At 36.2% G+C, this 20,977-nt stretch overlaps 1 protein-coding gene across 3 annotated transcripts in view; it reads left to right on the forward strand.

The window, feature by feature from the left end:
* The window catches only part of ITFG1 (integrin alpha FG-GAP repeat containing 1), a 258,894-nt gene that overhangs the window by 51,755 nt on the left and 186,162 nt on the right, over positions 1-20,977 (forward strand). For all 3 annotated transcript variants that reach the window (XM_068529142.1, XM_068529143.1, XM_068529144.1), the window contains exons 7-8: positions 12,923-12,984; positions 20,311-20,392. In XM_068529142.1, the coding sequence (XP_068385243.1) occupies positions 12,923-12,984; positions 20,311-20,392 (144 nt within the window). The remainder of the gene's footprint in view (positions 1-12,922; positions 12,985-20,310; positions 20,393-20,977) is intronic.

The following is a 20,977-nucleotide window of genomic DNA, read 5'->3' on the forward strand; positions in this document are numbered from 1 at the left end:
ACTTAATAGTATTGCTCCATTTACCCTTTATCTCATTTTCACTGAGTCTATTATCTATTAATAGATGATACCAATTAGTTTACTAGTACCTTGGTAAAATTTCTTATGCTCTCTGCAATCTGTCAGAGTAGCCCTAGCCCTCAAAATTTGATCTGTGAAGCAAGGGAAACACTTAGCTGATTAAAAGTACAGGGAGAGAAGCTCTCTCCTTCTTGATGTGGAAAGTTCTTCCCATTGTGGGTTTTATCTAGTCTGATCCATTCATGTGGTTTGATTTTTTTTAATTTTTTGTTATTGAAGTAGAGTTGATTTATAGTGCTGTGCCAATCTCTGCTGTACAGCAAAGGGACTCAGTTATACACGTATAGACATTCTTTTTTTTTTTATATTCTCATGCATGTGGTTTGGAGAATGGAGCGTCTCTCTCTGATTAATGTTCACTTAAACATTGTCTGGTAAATAAGCTTTCCATGAGTATAGAAAGAGCACCAATGAAATCATATTAGCTCTTTAATGTCACTAGGGCTCCATTTGATATACCGGAGAAGGAATAAGTGACACTTTGGTATTATGGTTATTATTCTGAACAGAATGACTGCCAGCAGGTTAAATTCTTTACCTGTCAGAAAGAGTCCTATTTATTTGGGGGCATTATTGCCTTGGTGACCTTGTTTGGTGTCTAATTTATTTTCAGGCACAGGAACAGGAAAGGCAACCTGAATCAAGATAATATTTTCTTCTTCGAAATAGATTGACTTGGTTATATTCATGCTTTTATAAATTACCATCATTATAGAAAGTAACTGCTAACTAAAATGAGCCGAACAAACTTATAGGACAGCTTAAGAAAAAAAAAAAAAAGCGGTACAAATTTGTAAGCTTGAGTTATTAATGATTTCCTTCTTGAAGAGGAGGAGTTAAAATGATTGAAGAAGTGTAGTGACCTATGTTTTGCTTTCATGAGTATTTCCAAAATTGAGCTGTACAGTTTGCACTCTGTTTTTTCAGGAAGTATTCAGATACTTCTTATATTATTGATTCAGGCCTTTTTTTCTTTACCTGCCTCGTGCTTCCTACCATTTCTTTGTTCCTCAGCACCTCTAAATAGACACTGGGAATGAAGAGAGAAGAAATTAAATTTTTTCATGTTTTCTCTATTTTTAGTAGTTGAAGGGTGTGTGTGGCAATGCTGTTAAAAGCACTGTAGCTGAAAGTCTGAATTTCAGGCTAGCCAGCTGTGTGTGCTTTGTTAACTATGGGACCTGATGTCTCTTACCCAGGGACTTACTGTTGTTAAAGAGATGAGACATCAATGAAGCATTAAAGAGTGATGAAACTTTTGCTTAAAAGTGCTTGTAAACTGAAAAAACAAATTATTGATAAGACTGCAATCATATATAAAGCCTCCCAACTCAGTGATGTGTCATTTTTTTGCTCAGAGATCTTCAGTGTCTTCTTTTTATCCTCTTCTCTTTATCCTCTAAGTTAGTTGCTAGTTTCTTAGCCTGCATACAGGGTGACCCTAGCCTCCTTTCCAACTTTATCTTCTGACTTCCTCTGCTGGTAACCTACGCTTCAGCTGAACTAAAGTCAGCTTTTCCTGAATGGGCTCTAGTTTTCCTCATTGCAATGCCTTTGCTTATGCTGTTTCCTCTACCTAAGAGTTTCTCAGTCATGGCATTATTATTTTGAGCTGGATAATTCTTTGTTGTGGGGAGTTGTTGTGTGCTTTGTAGGATGTTTAGCAGTAGCGCCAGCCTTTACCCTCTAAATACCAGTAGTAACCAGAAATGTCTCACACATCACCAAATGTCCCCTGGGAGTCAAATCACTCTTACAAATTATTTCTGCCCTGTGTTTGTGCAATCTCCTACTCCTTTGAGGCTTTTGCCGCCTAGCTGCAGCAACCATCTTCCATTTTTCCTTGCTGACATGTACCAGTCTCCTAGTTTACTGGAGATATAATGCCTCCCAGGCAGTTGTCTAACTCCTGGCTATCAGTTTAGATGATTTCATTGACCACAGAGGTGACCTAGCCCAGCACCATGACCTCCCCACCTCAGCCACCTCAGTGCATTCCCTGTACCATGTAGGTACCAGAAAGTAAACTGTCCCCCAAATCACTAAGCAGATATCCCACTCTCCTACCACACCTCCTATCCTTCTAGGCCGCCTGTTCAAGGGCCTCCCCTGCAACACTTCTTGGACCTCACTGAGACCTCCAGGCCACTGACTGACCCTGCTATTTTATATGCACCCATCCGCCCTCCAGCATGGGCTTCCCTCCCTATCCATGGTACATCATTACAAATAGTCTCTTCGAAATAACACGTAACTTCTCTCATGCTGTCACATTCAGACAATAATCCTAGGTAAACCCAGTCACCTACAGTCTTTCTCCAAGAAAAACACATTATAATCACTGAGTCAGGAGACTGTCCCTGATCTCACTCTCAACATTCTGAAGTCAAACCCTCATTTTATTCTGTCTCGTAGTTCCTGAACTTTTTCTTCACTTTGTCACACTTTGAAATTAATGTCTCCTTTCTCATCCTGATACATGCCAAACAAACACACCTTTTTTTTCCTTAAAAGCAGCACACAGTATATCTGTAAAATACCTCTGTTAGATCTAACTTTAAATTTTTCTGTCCTCTTAGGCCAGAGTTAATTTTTTATGATCATTAAAAATATAATGCTGATGAAAGAAATAAATGGGTTCTCTCACAAAAACATTTAGAGTATGAACTACTAAACATAAAATAGTTCTTAAAGCCCACTGTGCTATTCAGTAAATCATTTCCCATTGCTTACAGAAACATTTCTAGTATTAATCCTGGAACAAATGTTAATTATATACTGAAGTATGTAAAATGTTTAATATCTCAAAGTATGAGTCCTAATCCATTTTCATAAGCGAGAGTTCAGTTTACCTTGGAGTCAATTTAAGAGACTTAAATTAAAAGCTATATATTTTAAATGACACTGACCTGTTAATGTGTTATGGTTACCTCTAGCTTTATTAATCCCCAAAACATAAAGCAGCCAGATTTTTGATGAAGTTTGTTATAATTCCATGGTCTTATATTTAATGACTAACTTTACATTTACAGTAAACATGAAGTCACTTTTTCTTAATAAGAATTTTTATTTATTCATTTTTTATTTCTATATATAACAAAGTATACAACATAACCATTTTTAAGTGTACAGTTCAGTTGTATTAAATGCATTCATAATGTTGTCCTACTATCACCACCGTCTTTCTCCTTAACTCTTATCCTCTTATAAAACTGAAACTCTACCATCTTAAACAATAACTTTCCCGTCTCCTCTTCCCCCAAGCCCTTGGCAACCACCATTCTACTGTACACCTCTATGATTTTGACTACTCTACATACCTCATGTAACTGGAATCATAAAGTATTTACCTTTATTGTGATTGACTTATTTCTCTTATTATAATATCCTCAAGGTTTATCCCTGTTGCAGCATATGTCAGATTCACTTTTTAAGGCTGAATAATATTCCATTGTATGTATATACTGCATTTTGCTTACCCACTCATACCTCGATGGACACTTGGTTGCACTTGCTTGGAATTTAGCCTCTGCAGCATGTTGCTGGGAGAGATAAGAAATGCTGGTACCTGCCCCCACCCCAGGAACATACCATAACCCTCGATTACACTAGAGGACTAGATCGGTATAGAGGAATAGTTTGATTGGTACCTGGGGAGAAAGGGTTTTGTCTGCACCTGCCTGAAGCAGAGCTTCTATCACACTGAGCTAGGAGGGAAAGGGAGAGGCGAGTCGTGGATCAAATGCCACAGACTCACTATTCTTACCGAGTTTTAGTATATTTTCTTGAATGAATGTTTCTTCATCTAAAACAATTTCCAGAGACTTTAAAAGGTTGGGTTTTTTAAATGATTTTCCCCAGTTATGCTTGTTTTGCTAGGGAGCAGGTTTGCAGCACTAGCTCCTCACAATGCCATTCCAGAGATGGAAATTTCGCATTTGGTGGGCTTCTGCCAACCTAAAAGTAGTCCATCATAATGCCAAATGGTGGGTTTTGTTTAAGCCTATGGCATTGAATTTTGTTGCTCATTCTTTTGGGGAGGGGGTGCTGTTTCAGGATGAAGGTTTGTAGTGGATATGGGATTATTATAGCATGGGATTATTCTGCTCTGTTAGAGATTACTGTATAAATTAAATATGATAAATTTACAAAGCATCAATAGAACTTCCCTATCTGGCTTAACAAGCCATTCCTTCTTATTTTTGGTACAGTGTTTTAATTAGGTTTTTAGTTTTAAATGATGAAGTTCCAATTCTTAAAGCCCTTTGACATTAAAAAAGAAAGGTTAAATCTCTTCTTATTGAAGCGAGCACTCTTAACGTGACCTATAAATAGCATTCTACACTACATTACAAAAGGCAGAGAAGACAGTTTTTAAATTAGAGTTTTATTAGTAACTATAAGGCTTACTATTTGCATTACAATTGTCTGTTTTCCGTATTGTTAAAGATATACTTTTGGAGTTAACATCAAATTTCTTAAATTATTTTATGTAGCTATTTGAAAGGAAGTTTTAATGCATTTAATATACACTTCATGTTTAATCAATACTGTACTTACTGTACTTATTTCTGCTTTAAGAGAAATATATTTGTAATTTCACATGTGAAGTTTAGGGACTACTTTAATTCCATAATCTTGAGGAAATTATTTAATTCTCAGAATTATTAACTTCAGATTTCATATGGCTGGAATGGGTGGGTATATGAGCAATTTTTGTAATTGTCAGTTGTACTTAGTGAGTATATTACATTAATAAGCTTTACCTAACATTTGTTCTTGAATGAGTTAGAGGCCATGAGTATGTCTCATTATTTTAACAAGTTGCTTTAACTTGAAGTTTCTTAATGATCTGATTGTTTGGTTTTAACTTACTCCTATAAAAAGAGCCTTATATACTCTAAAATGACATGTGTTGGTAGCATTAGCATTTCACTGATGTATCATTGCTTCTAAAACTCATTACCTGTTAAGTTTCTGACCAGCAGAACTGTTACCTTCTAAGTGAAGCCCTCCCCAAAATTCCCCCCAACAGTACCTCTGTCAGCTCAGTCCCCATCGTATATGTTCATAATGCTAGCTGAGCCACTGCCATGTGCTGTTTCCAGATCTGTCTCCTCCAAGGAGACACATGTTCTCAAAGGCAAGGAGCATGCCTCATTTGTGTTTATCCAATACCTAACTGAGTGCCGAGCACATAGGACATGCTTAAAAGGTGTTGAATGAGTAGGTAGATAGATATGAAAGGAATCTTAAAGATCATTTAGTCTTATCACACCATTTCAGAGGCAGAGAAATGAAGCCCAGGGAGGTTAATGCTTTGCTTTACTTTTTCCAATTTATTGGAATTTATTACACATCAAGCATTTTATTACTACACTGCTCTAGATTCAGCAAAAATATTCCCTTCTAGTATGTTCCAAAAATGATGCACAGAAATCATATAGATAGATTATCTCATTAAGTCCACTATTATTATAGTCTACAGAAAGTTCCTCTCTGGTGTTTAGAAAAACAAGCTAAGAATAGAAGACAGTACAGAAATCAAGAGTTTCTAGGGGATGGGACATAACTGCCTACTGTCAGAGATTTGCTTTTGAGTAACTATGAGTTTGAATCATTTTAAATAACTCATTTTGTGTGTTTAACTGTTCTTCTCTTGGATTTATAAGAGGAATAATCTGCTAAACTCTGCTGACCCATATGCATTGTGTTTCGCAGTTCAGTCTGACATGGCAGTTATCAGAGACCGACAGCTTCTACTCATAAATTTTAGAGCATTTATCACAGTGATTGAATCTTGCCACTTAAGAAATAAATTATTTTCAGGTTGAATTTGGTTTAAATGTCTAGCCACTCTTTTTGTGCACAAAGTTGAGGTTTTTTCTCTAACCCTAGCCCCTGAGTAGGAGCCCATCATGTAGTGAAAACTAAGAATTCTGTTAAAAATCAAACAACTCATTAGACAGAAATGCATAAAAAATAAATTTGGTGGAAAGGTCCTTTAACATCAGTACCAGATACTCAGAAATCCTAGATGCCATGTTTCACCTGCCTGAAGAACTGGTTTTGGATAGTAGTGCTTGTGAAGGCGGCTTCTAAACAGCAAGTATGGCATCTTTATACGTTTGTATAAATTTGTAATATACACCTAGTGTGATAAGCTTTACCTAGCATTTGTTTTTGAATGAGTGGACCTGATAAGAAAGGATCAGGAATGAAAGGGACTAATGGAAGTAGGTAGCTTTATTGTACAAACCAAATGTATGAAGACTGACTTCATTGCCCTAAGAAAAATCATCAGGCCAAATGCAGTTCTAAAATTTGTATTATAAAACCTTCATTCAAGAAAATTAACTTTAATGAGAGTTAATGGAAAATCTGAAAATCATAGTGATGATTACTGCCAAGTTCCTGTACTCCAGTTCTTTCCATCATTAAGTATTATAATCTCTAATGAGTTCTTTACCTTCTGGAACATAGAGGATTCTTCTAGAAGATGAAGTGTGTTCTCATATTGGAATTTTAAATTAATGTGTGTTAACCCATAGAAACATTACAAGATTGGAAAAATTAAAACTGCGGACTCGGGGGACTTCCCTGGTGGTCCAGTGGGTAAGACTCTGCACTCCCAATGCAGGGGCCCTGGGTTTGATGCCTGGTCGGGAAACTAGATCCCGTGTGCATGCCACAGCTTACAGTTCACATGCCGCAGCTGAGTCCACATGCCACAGCTAAGAAGTCATCCGCATGCCGCGGTGAAGATCCTGCGTGCCGCAACTAAGACCTGGCACAGGCTAAACAAACAAACAAACAAAAAACAAATAAATAATTGCAAACTCCCTCAGTATTCCTTAAGACCCCGATCTCATAGGAGTAGAGGAAATAAATGACTTCAGCTGAGATTCATCTAACACTACAGAATTCAAAATATTACTAAGTCTTTGAAGATCACTAATTTACCATAATTGCCTTGATTACATTTCTCTTAAAAATCTAACATCCAAGTTATAGAAAATAAATTCCCTATAATAAAAATGTAGTAATTAGAATATATCCAGTTCTCACTTGTTAATAATCTTCCTCAAATGAAAATTATAACCCCCTTAAACATTCAATTTCAGGACACTTAACAGGCTCCCATCAATCTAACCTTTTATTTTTCTTACAACAAAAGTACTTCTGATAATGATTTGACTGATAATGGAAGGCAGGGTGGGAGTAGGTTTATTGTTTACCCAGCGTTAAGGGCCTATAGTCTTACAATAATGTGTGCCTGTGTTCCAGAGTATTGTGTCTAAGTGTCTAGTCAGAGCTCTCTGCTAAGCATAGAGAATCTTCATTTGGGCCCCAGTGTTTCAGGATAGGAAAGAGAAAGAAAGGGAAAGGAAGTCTAGATAGAAGTTTATTAACTTAAAATTGAAATTTTAAAATGATTCTTAGAAATTTAGACTTCTTCCTTAGAATAGTATCTTGTGACTGGGGACCCATTCAAATAGGTTCCTCATACCATCTACTAAATTAGTGCATTTGTACAGAATATTATCTGGCAGTGTTTGGTATAGGGAATATAAGAAGTAGGGTTGGTTCTCTGTGAACAAATATGTAACCAAAGTGATAATCTATCAGTTTTAATCTAGTACCTCAAATTGACTTTGCAGAGATGTTTTTAATTTTTTCCCATGCTGCTTAAAATATTTTGAATTATATTTCAATATTTTTTGAATATGATTTTCCATATTTAAAAATTATATTTCTGTAGCAACAACAATTGGCTGGAGCTAACTAGTTGCCGTCCTCTTTGGTCGGTGATGGACTCTTTTTAGTTCCTCTCAGTCCCCTACTTCCTACTGTCTCCCCCATCCAGAGATCTTTAGTCAGTTTGTATGCCCTGTGCCTTTTTACTATTTGATCATCTTGGTTGTACCAGGACCTCTTAACTTCTTTAAGTTAGAGCCTCATGCCTTACAGCGTTTGAGTTGATGACCTCTGAGCTTCAGAATGCAGTTAAACTGCTGCCGCGAAAGGAAGAGTTGTTGGCATTAGCTGGTTTATCTTAATGATTTCAGCTGTCATATGGCCTTTGGTGTACTGTTTTATGAACAAGTGGAAACAGATGAAAGATAATTTTATTCTACACTCTCATGCTGCCCTTTCACTAGTGTAACTGGGACTAAGAAAGACTGGACAGTACTACAGAACAGATGTAAACATGAACTTGGCAAATCCTCCTGGCTCAAGCATAGAAACAGTACAGAATACGGCTTTGAACCATTCTTTGTGAAAATGTCTGATGCTTCTAGAAAATACCAAAAATGTTTTATTAGCTATGTTTTTTCCAAATGAACCATGAACTCCTTTGGAAATACAGTGACTCTCAATATCCAAGGAGAATTTCTTCATGCAGGAACTATAAATGATATTACGAATACTACTTTTTAAAAATTTCCATTGGAATATTTTTCTTAAAAAGTTGAGATGTCACACTGAGGGGATACAGTGCCAGAAATCACAATTTTTAATCTCTTCCTTTATACCATAGTATATCAAAAGGATGTTAGGTGCCCATTATTAATGATTAACCTTTGTTTTGATTTTTCCTAACATGGTTTAGTTCACATAGTCCAACTTCCAATTTAAGTTTCTAAAACTCCTAAGGCTTCCTTTTGATGCCAACATTAACCAAAGAGTTCTTCATTTGAAAGGAAGGCTGTGCTGCACTTGGCAAGGATTGAAATGCAGTAGCTTAATCCTTTCAAGCTATGAATGAAGATAATTGAAGCATAAACCATTTAAAGTTTTTGTACACACTTACTTGACTATGTGTCTATATTTTGAGGAGAAGAGACTGCATAAACATAGACTATTTTCACTATTTTACTTGTTAAAAGAATCTAATGCACAAGGATTTGAGTTTGGGGTTTATATCTTGAATTTTTCACTAACTTATAATGCAATCTTTCGATAAGGATTATTTCTTCAAATGAATACCAGTGATGTCAGCTCTCATCATATTGTTTCTATTAGCAGTTTTAAATTAGTTTTCAAGACAAGAAGGGCAAACCCATATCCAGAATATGTATCTACTCCTATAAAATGAATTGCTGCCACTTCTAGAGTAGATGAGGTCCAATGTAATCATCATACCCCCAACTCCTTATTGTGCCTCATCTTGCACCCCATCTTCCCTACCCCATCCCTCAACCCCTACCTTGATCAAGTACTCTCAGAATATAGTCTCACGCTTACTCTCCTGGCTCCTGCCAGTACATGTTAGCTAGGTCCTGCACTTAATTCAGGCTGTCGTCCCTTTCTCCCTCAAATGTGCACACATTCCTGGTTAGGTTATCTCGTAACTTAACCCCACTTTTTGGCCTAGTGGCAGCAGAGAAGGTGGGACAGACTGTAGGAAGTGGGAAGAATGTTGCCTACTGGGGGTAGAAACTTCTCCATCATCTTCCAGTAAGAGAGAACTTTAGCCTTTAGGGGAAACTTCTCCATCATCTTCAAACAAGAGGGAATGTCAACCTTTAACAGTCCACTCCTGCAGGCTCTGAAAGTCCATTCAAGTGAATCTGGGGATTCATGATTTTCAGGTTATCACCTAGATATTCCTATCCCATGGGTCAAATATCATTTTTTCCCATCTAGGGCTCTGACCTTAATATAGCAGACCTGCTTAGGTTGAGAATTTAACCTTCTTGGAAGCTCTTCTACTCTTACCATTAAGTCCTGGTCTTAGTCGTCAGCTTTCCTTGCCCTCCTGCTACTGGAGGTGAGAACGTCTTGTTTAGCTCCCCAAGAGGCCCTCTGGCTTTCACGCTTAGCTTTTAATTTCTCATTAATCACGCTCAACCTTTGTGTCTTTCCTTTATTTCCTCAATTGAGCTTAGCAATAGCCATCAAATTCTGCTGTCTTTATAGTTAGTGTTTATCTCATATTTCTCAAAAAGCCTCAAGTATCACACCCAGTGGTGCATTCCTTTCCACCAGAATACTGCCCAAGACAGCATCAGTAAAAGGTAGTGTGGCTATCTGTGCACTGCTTCTCCCCAGTGAAGGGATCTTTATTGCCAGTACCATGATAGGTGATCCAACTCCAAAATCTTAGTGTCTGCTTTCTCAGATCACTGTTGGTGTTAACTGTTGTAGATTGGGTTCCCTGCAAAGAAAATTCTGGGGTGGAGATTAGTGTACAAGAAGTTTGTTTTAGGGAGTACGAGTGGAAGGGAGAAGTTAGACTGTGATTCAGTGTCAGTAGAAGCCTCAGCTGACCTTGGGACCTCTGAATGTGGAGTGGCCCTTCAGAGTTGTCCTGAGTTGTGGTGAGGGGGTCTAGTCTTTATTCCTCTGAACTGACTAGTTATTGAATGCAGGCTAGCACAGAAAAGGTCACAGCCTTTGGCAAGGTAGTACTCTTCCGCCAAAACTGTCCTCCAAAGGGCTGGTTTCTTAGGGCTGTCTGCCAGCAGCATTTCCAGCAGCTGAGGGAATAAGTCCTTCATTTCCGTGAGGGATCTCAGTGGCATGTCACAGCATCCATTAGTTTTACTGAGTACATTTCCTTTCATTTCATTGTGTAAATTACTCTTTTTTAAAAATATTTATTTATTTGTTTTTGGCTGTGTCAGGTCTTAGTTACAGCACATGGGATCTTTCGTTGTGATGCATGGGCTCTTCGTTGTGGCATGGGCTTCTCTCTCTAGTTGTGGCGCAGGGGCTCAGTAGTTGCAGCACGTGGGCTCTCTAGTTGCAATGCACAGGCTCCAGAGCGAGCGGGCTCTGTAGTTGTGATGCGCTGGCTCCAGAGCACACAGGCTCTGTAGTTGTGGCACACGGGCTCTCTAGTTGTGGCTCACGTGCTCAATAGTTGCGGCACGTGGGCCCAGTTGCCCCGTGGCATGTGGGAGGGTAAGAACTTTATCGCTTTGTTGACTAAAATTTTTTTCTAGCTGTTGTTTCATTCTCATTTCATTCAACATCCGAGGCATGATTCTTCATATTGAATTGTTGATAATTAATTGTCTCTATTTTTATTTCTCCACATAATGAATTATTTATTTTTCTATAACCTCTTTATATAATTGAATGATGAAATGAAATTTTTAAAAAATCTGTTTTATAAGGTACTTCCAATCCCTCATGTCACTTGACTGTTTTTCAAAGTCTTAATAAATAACCAGTGAAGCTGTGAAAATAGAATCAACAAACATCATGGCAGTGGCAAAAAATGAGCCTGGAAATGTAGGTAGGTAGGCTTTCACCTGATGAGATGATGAGATTATTCCTGTATCCTGGAAGAGAAGAAATGAGATCAAATTTGCACTTTTGTTTTTTAATCATGCTGATGGCAGTGTGAAGGATACATGGGCGAAGGAGAGAAGATCGGTTGTAGGTATATCATCACATAAATCGCAGATATTGTTTGGGAGTTTTCCTAGAGGAGTATGGAAATAAACACTTCATTGGGAGTATATGTTTGACAGATTAAAGAAATTATCTTAGTAAAAGACTATATTTCTATATCCATAGGCAAAGCATCCTTAGTGTGGTGAAAATAAATGCAGAGATATTTGATACATTGACATAGACAATTGTTCCACTTAGTCAGTTTTGAGTTCAACTAATAATAAAAGCGAACAGGTTACTTAGTTTTCCGAGGATTCTATGAAAATCTTTCTTATTGTAATTATTACATAAATTAGCTTCATTAAATTAATATGAAGCCTTTACAGAAAACATTACATATCAATGATAGTTTTCTAAACACATTTAATGGGATGAAAAAAAACTTTTCTTAAAGATAGTTGTGGTCTTTATACCACGTTCATCTTTTTAAAGCACAAAAGAGTAATGTCATTTTAATATTCCTATGTGTCAACTCATCATTTTAGAACTTCTCTATTTATTAAGTAAAATTGCCATTATGCAAACGTAGTAAATGCTGCTACTAGAATAGACTTGCAGATTACCTGGCTTTTGGATTAATAGGTTGTTTGATTTGATTGTCAACCTACTGTTTTTCAAAAAATTTTATTAAAATTCTTGCACTTTTTAATAAAACTTTTTTTAGTTGGAATATATGAAGACAATTCTATTAAAATTTGGAATACAATTTATTGTTCACTTAACACGAGTGCCAAAGATTGTGGATGCTGTAATACTGTTATTTAAAATCATGCTGAAACCTGACTATGATATATAGTTAAGCGTTGTTTTTAGGGTGAGAAAGCAAAATGTGATTGTGATTAGAATATCTTTTTTAAAAATATAGCCTACCGTAGAATTAAAATGTGTAAGATAAAAAAGTAGTACACATAATTGTTCTTAAAAATAAAAAATGCTTTTGAAGGACTAATACTAAATGCTTCCTTTAAATACATTTTCCTTAATTGTACTAATACAGGGTCATCTGCTTTCTTTTCTTTGATGGATCAAGCTCGTTAAAATGTAATTTAGGGACTTCCCTGGTGGTCCAGTGGTTAATTAAGACTCTACACTTTCACTGCAGTTGGCACAGGTTCAATCCCTGGTCAGGGAACTAAGATCCCACACGCCACATGGTGCAGCCAAAAAAAAAGAAAACAATAGCATTCATCCTTGATCTTGTAAGAGGGTCACATGACCCACCATTGATGACGCTTAGATCTGGATCATGTAAACTGTCAATAAGCATCATTTGATGTACAAAAAAGTATATATATGTTATATATATATATATAAAATTTAAAATACATTTAAGTACAACTGTATTAAAACTATTTTTATGTATTGTATTTCTTCCTGTTTTTAAATGTACACATCAGTAACAGAACTTACAATTCTCTTATTTTCCTCCTAGATTTATTCCTCACGACATTGTCTGCCTCTAGTACCTTCCAGTTTGAGATATGGAAAAATTTGGTAAGAAATCTTTGCTGTGAAGCATTTTTAAATGATGGCTTTCAGTAAAAAAAAGCACACAATCTTAGAAAGTAAAATGAAAGTAATCACTTGGTCGGTTGGTTTCAACAATAAATAGAACAACTTTAAGAGCTTTTGGTTGCATTGCTGCCTTCAAACTGCTGAATAATGCTGAAGGAAATGATTCATTCAGCATCAATTCCTCTGCAGGTTTTTAGGCATGACCGCCAATTAAACCAATCAGTCTTCCCTAATGCGCATGTTAACAGGGCCCCTGCTAGGCTGTCAGCTGTTGAGAGAGATGCCTGTCATTTAATTTGTCAGCATGATGGTTTGTTGAAAAAAAACCCTTTTAAAAGACTAATTTTTCCTCCTTGCCTTCAGGCTTATATACAAAAATAAGAACAACAGATACTAAATTTACTGGCAAGTTGACCAGGATTAAGGAACCTTTCCCAATATAGTTTTTTAATTGCAAGTAGAATATTCCCAAACTGATGTCATGGTTTTACTTTATTTTTAGCTTGATGTAGTTATATGAAATATTAATTAATGAAGAATAGACTACCCAGATTTTTAAAGTTGAATTATAGGTAAATAATGGAGGACAGGATTTGAGGACAAGCCAAATTGGCCAACTGAGTGACATTCATCAAATAATGGTCAAGTGTTAAACCTCACTTTCCTCATATGGAAAACCAGGTATAAGAGTGTCATGTCGGCTTCATAGACTATTTGTGAAGATTAAATGCAACAATGTGTGTAAAATACCTGGCGCACAATAGACACCAAATTTTAGTTTGAGATCACTTGGTTTCCCAGCTATTTACTCCAGATTGTCTTTTATTCAATCCATATTAAACCCATAACATTTTATAGATTTTTGTTAAAATACTCGTGAAAAATAAACAGATCTTAAAAAATGTAAAGTGCAGGCTCATGGAAGAAGACTCATTATCAGCCATCTCTTATAGAAGAGTCATGACTCAGATTTCTTCATGGAGGGAAACTAGGATCAGGGAAGAGCTTTGTTTAGACAAGATTAGGGCTTTTAAGTACTACTAACTACTTCCAAACTAAGCAATTTGATCCTTTTTTCTTTTTTTTTATGAGGCAAGAAAAAAGAAAGACATCTAAACCAGAAAGATTTATCTTTGTTTAATGTACTATATTTTTTAACGTAGTTGTATTTGTTTTTCTGATGATAGAAATACAGTTATATTTTTAGTGATTACCATAAATGAAAATTTCCACTAGTGGGGGATACTCGTTATCAGGTGGCCTTGAAAACAATACTTCAAGTGAATCTTGAGGTATTAGAAAATGAGAAAATCAGTCATTATGATTGATAAACTAGTATCCATCAGGGGGAGAAAAGCCTCATTACAAATAAATATAATATATATATATAATTACAGACTACTTTTGAGTATATTATTTCCTCTCAACCTAGGCTGATTTAAAGGTAATAAAGTGAAGCAACTCAATAGGAGAAAAATCTTCATGAAGAGACTAGATTTTGATTGGGCTCTTTTTTCCCTTTCTTGTTTTCTTTAAAGAAAATTAATAAATTATCTATTTGACAGTAGAGACTAAGGGTTTTTCTTGTGGTAAGACAGCTGGGTCAATAAGGTACTCATGTTAACAATAATATAAAAGTCATTAGTACAAATTAAGGCGAATGTAGACTCAAAATTAACTTGTTCAGATAAAGTGTAGGTTTTGTAAAATGGGAGGATCATTTTTAATCAGAAGTTGGGCAAACAATTCACAGTAACACACTAATTGACAAAAAAAAGCCCTCAAACCCTATAAAACCATATTAGCTAATAGAAGATATGCACTGCGACAAATCTTTTTAGGTAGTTTGGGCACAGCCCCATGGTAGGTGCTCTGGGAGATCAGAAGTCGACAGAAGACGAGGAGGAGGGCTAAGATGTGAGTGTAGGCAACTCTGACTGGTATGATGAGAGGTACAAACCTCATGCTGCAAGGAGTTAAAAGACAGAGCAGTTGCTTCCATTTGGTCCACCCAGGATCATCAGGGAAGGCTTCAAGGAAGATGTGGTATTTGAAATGGCTGGTACAGATGAGCAGGATTTTAGTGGTTGAAAGTGAGAAAAAGGAAGAGGGCAAGGACATGCATGGGAAACACAGGACATAGACAGAGTAGAAAGTGGCTGGTTTGGGCCAGAATATGAAAAGATACTGGAAGGTTAGATTAGAAGAATTGGTTTAGATAAGATCAGCAAAGGCCTTGACTCCTAAACTAAGTAATTTGATCTTTTAAAAATTTATTGAGAAGCTTAAGTCCTAAAGGTTTTAGGACTGAGCGTGAGATAAATAGAGCTTTCATTATTGCAGTTAGTCTGGCTATTGCATATCAGATAGGTTAGCATGGAAAATCTGGAGGTGGGGGGATGACTTAGGTAGAATTTACTATATCCTGGGAAAGAGATGGATGATTAAAGGAGTAGAATGTTGGGAATAGACAGGAAGGGATAGGTATGAGAAGACAGAATGACCATTAATGCAAGGGTAACAGAAAAGACAAAGGAAGATCTAATTTGGGGCAGGAAAAAAAAATTATTTTAGATAAGAGACATATCAATGAAATGGTTAGAAATGTAGGACTGGAACTCAAGGAAGAGAATAGGTAAGTATCATGAAGGGAGAGAGTTAAGAGAGGAATGGCAAAGCCAGACCCATGGACAACACCCACCACCCTTAGAAACTTTCAATCTTGGCACTTACTGCCATTTTAGGCCAGATGATTCTTTGTTTTTTTTTGTTTGTTTGTTTTTTTGTTTTTGAGGGGTTTTTTTGAAGTATAGTTGATTTACCATGTTGTGCCAATCTCAGCTGTACAGCAGAGTGACTCAGTATACATATATATACATTTTTTTATGTTCTTTTCCATTATGGTTTATCCCAGGAGACTGGATATAGTTCCCTGTGCTATACAGTAGGACCTTATTGTTTATCCCTTCTGAATGTAATAGTTTGCATCTACCAACCTCAAACTCCCCCAGTCCATCCCTCTCCCTCCCCCACTCCCCGTTGGCAACCACAAGTCTGATCTCTATGTCTGAGAGTCTGTTTCTGTTTTGTAGATAGGTTCATTTGTGCCATGTTTTAGATTCCACACATAAGTGCTATCACATGGTATTTGTCTTTCTCTTTTTGACTCTACTTCATTTAGTATGAGAATCTCTAGTTGCATCCATGTTGCTGCAAATGGCATTATTTCTTTTTTATGGCTGAGTAATATTCCATTGTATATATGTACCACATCTTTATCCATTCATCTATCGATGGACATTTAGGTTGTTTCCATGTTTTGGCTATTGTGAATAGTGGTGCTATGAATATAAGGGTGCATATATCTTTTTGAATTATAGTTTTATCCAGGTATATGCCCATGAGTGGGATTGCTAGATCATATGGTAATTCTATTTTTAGTTTTCTGAGGAACCTCCATACTGTTTTCCATAATGGCTGTACCAACTTACATTCCCACGAACAGTGCAAGAGGGTTCCCTTTTCTCCACACCCTCTCCAGCATTTGTTATTTGTAGACTTTTTAATGATGGCCATTCTGACCAGTGTGAGGTGGTACCTCATTGTAGTTTTGATTTGCATTTCTCTAATAATTAGTGATGTTGAGCATCTTTTCATGTGCCTACTGGCCATAGGCCAGATGATTCTTTACTGTGGAGATCTGTCCTGTGCATTGTATGTTGTTTAGCAGTATCCCCCCCTGGCCTCTACTCACTTAGATGCTAGAAGCCGCCTCTCAATTGTAACAATGAAAATGTCTCTATATATTGCCCAGTGTCCTCTGGCAAACAAAATCATCTCCGGTCAAGAACCATTGCTTTATGCGAATAAGGATGTAGACACATGATAGTCATCCTATGTGGCTTCCTGATCATTTTTTAACATTATAAATACGGCAGGTTTAAGTAAATATTAAAACCTGCAGGCCAAAGCATAGGTGGTCCTTCATGTAAAGATACTTGTTACAACATAGCACCTGTGGCTGGAATTCAAGCAGAAAATGGCAAATCCCTTGTCAATGGCAGTGTGATAGCTGCTTCAGTGGTGGGTAGCAGAAATAATAGTATTACTACTAGCGTTCCTACTACCAATTATAATGTTAACTACGTACATATTTGTGCATATGCTGAGCTAATAAACACTTTATATGGATCATCTTACTAATCCTCACAAAAACCTTGTAAAAATTCATTTTAGAGATAAGTAAATGGATGCTTACATTAGAACTAACTTGTTCAGACCTCAAAGCTAGCAAACAGTGGAGCTGGGAGTTGAAGTAGGGAATCTGTCTCTAAAACTTGGATCCTTAAGTCATTGCACAGTCATTCCAGAAACCAAGTAGGTGAAAGAAAAGGTAGAAGACATAGTTAGAATTGTAGCAGTGGGTTGGCGCAATTTTGGATTGCAGGACTACAATGAAGGCAAGTAAGAACAGCATGGTAAAGAATGGGACAGAGTGGAGTGGTCTCAAATAGCAGCCCATGAAAAAAGTACTTGCAGCTCAGAAGCACAGGACTGACATTATAAAAATACCTTAAAAGTGCCTGATAACTTTACATTTTGCAGAACTCTCCCTAATGTTTCATTACATTGATCCTCTCTAGAGCCCTGCAAGTACACAGTACATTTATCCCCTTCTAACAGTTGAAGAACAGAGACCCAGAGCAGTAAGTGGCTGTTCCAGAGTGATCCAACTTTATCAATGAAAGGAGGACTAGAACCATGTCATCTAACTACATGTCTACTTCCCTTTCTACCAGACTGTTCTGCTCTCTCAGTTTAAAAGAGTATTGATCATGTTTGTCTTTCCTACATTAAATAGGTACAAAGCAGCTTCATCTTTGAAAATAAGTGTAGGCATGCATCACTTTAAAATATGTCATCTAATAAGAGTAATAACATAGTGATGATTAAGTTTATTGAATCATTTTAATCAAATACTAAATATGTACATGACACTGAAATTAAGTCCTATAGGTTTGTACTGCCAAATGGAGTAAAGAATAAACAATGATAATGATGGAAAGATAAATTCAGTAAAGTGTTATCTTTTCCCCCAATTATGTCATATATATGATGTATTCTGCATGCTCTCACTGTAGCAAGAATACATGATTCTCTTTTTCTTACAGTTAGAAGAGGGTTTTGTTCCTCTTATACTGAGGTTCATGGTGAATGTGGCATCTTAGAAATGGGAGGCTGTCACCTGGGGAGTATTCAGTGTTTCTTGGTGGAGATGCATCATGAAGTTACACAGGCATACCTGTTTTATTGTGCTGCACTTTATTACACTTCGCAGATAGTGCTTTTTTTTTTTTTTTTTTTTTTTTTTTTTTTTACAAATTGAAGGTTTGTGGCGGCCCTGTGTCAAGCAAGTATATCAGCACCATTTTTCCAGCAGTATTTGGTCACTTCTTGTTTTCTATGTCACTTTTTGTAATTCTGACAATATTTCAAACTTTTTCCATAGTATTATATTTATTATGGTGATCTGTGATTATTGATCTTTGATGTTACTATTGCAAAAAGATTGCAACTTGCTGAAGGCTTAGGATGGCAGCACTTCTTTTCAGCAATAAAGTATTTTTAAATTAAGGTATGTACATTTTTTTAGGCATAATGCTTTTGCCCACTTGATAGACTACAGTATAGTATAAAAATAACTTTTATATGCACTGGGAAACCAGAATATTCCTGTGACTTGCTTTATTGCAATACTCACTTTATTGTGGTGTTCTGGACTGCAGTATCTCTAAAGTATGCCTGTATCTGGAAACATTTCTAAATATATTTTATTAAGTTTAACAGAACTTCACTGGGGTAATTCATTCACTTGAGTCATTTAATAGGTTGATGTTCAGCTTTATGTTAGATGAGGCTGATGAATTTTAAGAGAGATTTTTCCATTCATTCAAGAATAATTATGTCTACTTTGTACCCGATGCTGTAATCTTTCTAGAATGCAAATTCACTTGACACTTCAGTCAGAAATTTGGCAATTTTGATGCATCTCTAGTGTAATTTCAGGTACTCAGTAAGACTGGAGGGGAATCCTAAGTTTTAAGACAAATAAATAAGATTTCCTTAGAAAAATCATTCAAAAATATATCAGATACTTTAATAATGGTAGGTAGGAGAAGCATGTTTCTGCATGTGGATGATGGTGTATTAAAATGGTTGGAAAACTGCCTGTCACAAGGCAAATTTTACTTATTCATGTTCCTCGAGCATTTAGTCTTCATGCTTTCAGTGTAGCAATGCCTTTCTCTGTAAATGTTAGAAATGATTTCTTAAGAAACTAACTTGCAGATATGCAGTATCCTTAGAGGAACAAAGAAGAAAAATGTTTTTAAATTGTTTAATATTTTAAAATATATAGGGATCCTATATAAAGTATGTAGATATCAGGGTCAGTATATCGAATAGTGAATAGAGAAATCAGTGATAAGAAGAGAGCTCTAAAGCTGAGAGCTCAAAACCCAAATGCAGAGTTTTGGGTTTTTTTTCTTGTGTAGTAATCTAAAATTATAGAAAAGAAAGGCAATAATTTAAATAAATGCATATTATTTTTGTAAGCCAGACATTCCATTTTGGTAAGAGTAACTGAAACAAATGATCTCTAATGGGTTCTCCTTTTTTGTTTAGCTTATCCACCTCTGGTTAGTACATGGCAGCTGTTGTACTCCTTTGCTCCCTTTCTGATTGATACATAAACTTGGGTTGATAATGAATAGGCCCTTTAAGGATGAATGTAATTCTCATCTCATTTGAATATTTTTTCCTAATTAATCCCCAACAGAATCTTCTTCCTTGAAATCTGCAAAACATAGTGTCTTTCCTACTTACTCATACCACTTATATGTTACCTTCAGAAATTCTGTTTTTCTGACTTATATTTTATCTCCCAACTGGACTGTAAGCTCCTTGAAGGTAGGAACTACTTTTTATGCTTCTTTATATTCCCCAAACCTTCCACAGTACTTGAAAGTAGAAGACACTCATTCTGTCTGAAATTATGATGATGATTTAGTAAAACATACCATACTTGAATTGACAGCAAGGAAAGCACTCCAGATGCACATCTTCAACTCACAGCAGTTTCTTTCATTTTATGATAAAAGTGGAACAGAAAATTGGGATAATTTTTTGCAGTACAACAAAAGTCTTAAATTATTTATTTCTCTGCTTTAGTTAAAATGCTTTGTTTCACACTTGACAAATGAGTGGATTATGATGATCTAATCCAAAACTTTCTGCCTTTAACAGGATGGAAATTTCTCTCTCAGTACTGTATTTGAAAAACCTCAAAATATGATGGTAGTTGGACAGTCAGCATTTGCCGACTTTGGTAAGATTGTTTTTGTCTTTGAAAGTCTCCCCATCTCTCTGACCTAGTCATATTAATTCCCCATATCTAAAAGTAACTTTAGTGTCTTCAGAGCTATTACAGATTTAAAAGATGCCTGTCCTAGTATTGTACATGGCATGTGGTCAATTCTTAAATACAATAAGGAGCAATTTATGACGTGTGTTTAAATTATAGTTTGAATTTAAGGGACTCCTGTTTGCAGGAGTAACATGCAAAACAAGGATGTGTACTGAGGCTTTTCTAGAGAATACCAAATAGTAATTATCATGACATTTTTATGTATATCCACACTGTAGAACAAAAATAATGAAGAAATTAACCTGATCTCTTCAAACTACTTGAATATTAAAAAACATTTTTGTTTACATCTTAATTCCAAAGAGTAGCATCTGTTATGAATCTCTGTTTTCCATAAGATTCTACACAATAAATCAAGTTCAGAACTTCCAAAGCATATATGGCTCTTTCATCATTTGTCAGGGTTATTATTAAAAGGATTTTGGTGTCAGATGGAAAAGTGGTCTAGATGACCACTACCTGAGTCCAAAGTTCACTCCCATCCTG

Source organism: Eschrichtius robustus, chromosome 19 (assembly GCF_028021215.1).
Source record: "Eschrichtius robustus isolate mEscRob2 chromosome 19, mEscRob2.pri, whole genome shotgun sequence".
Taxonomy (NCBI): domain Eukaryota; kingdom Metazoa; phylum Chordata; class Mammalia; order Artiodactyla; family Eschrichtiidae; genus Eschrichtius; species Eschrichtius robustus.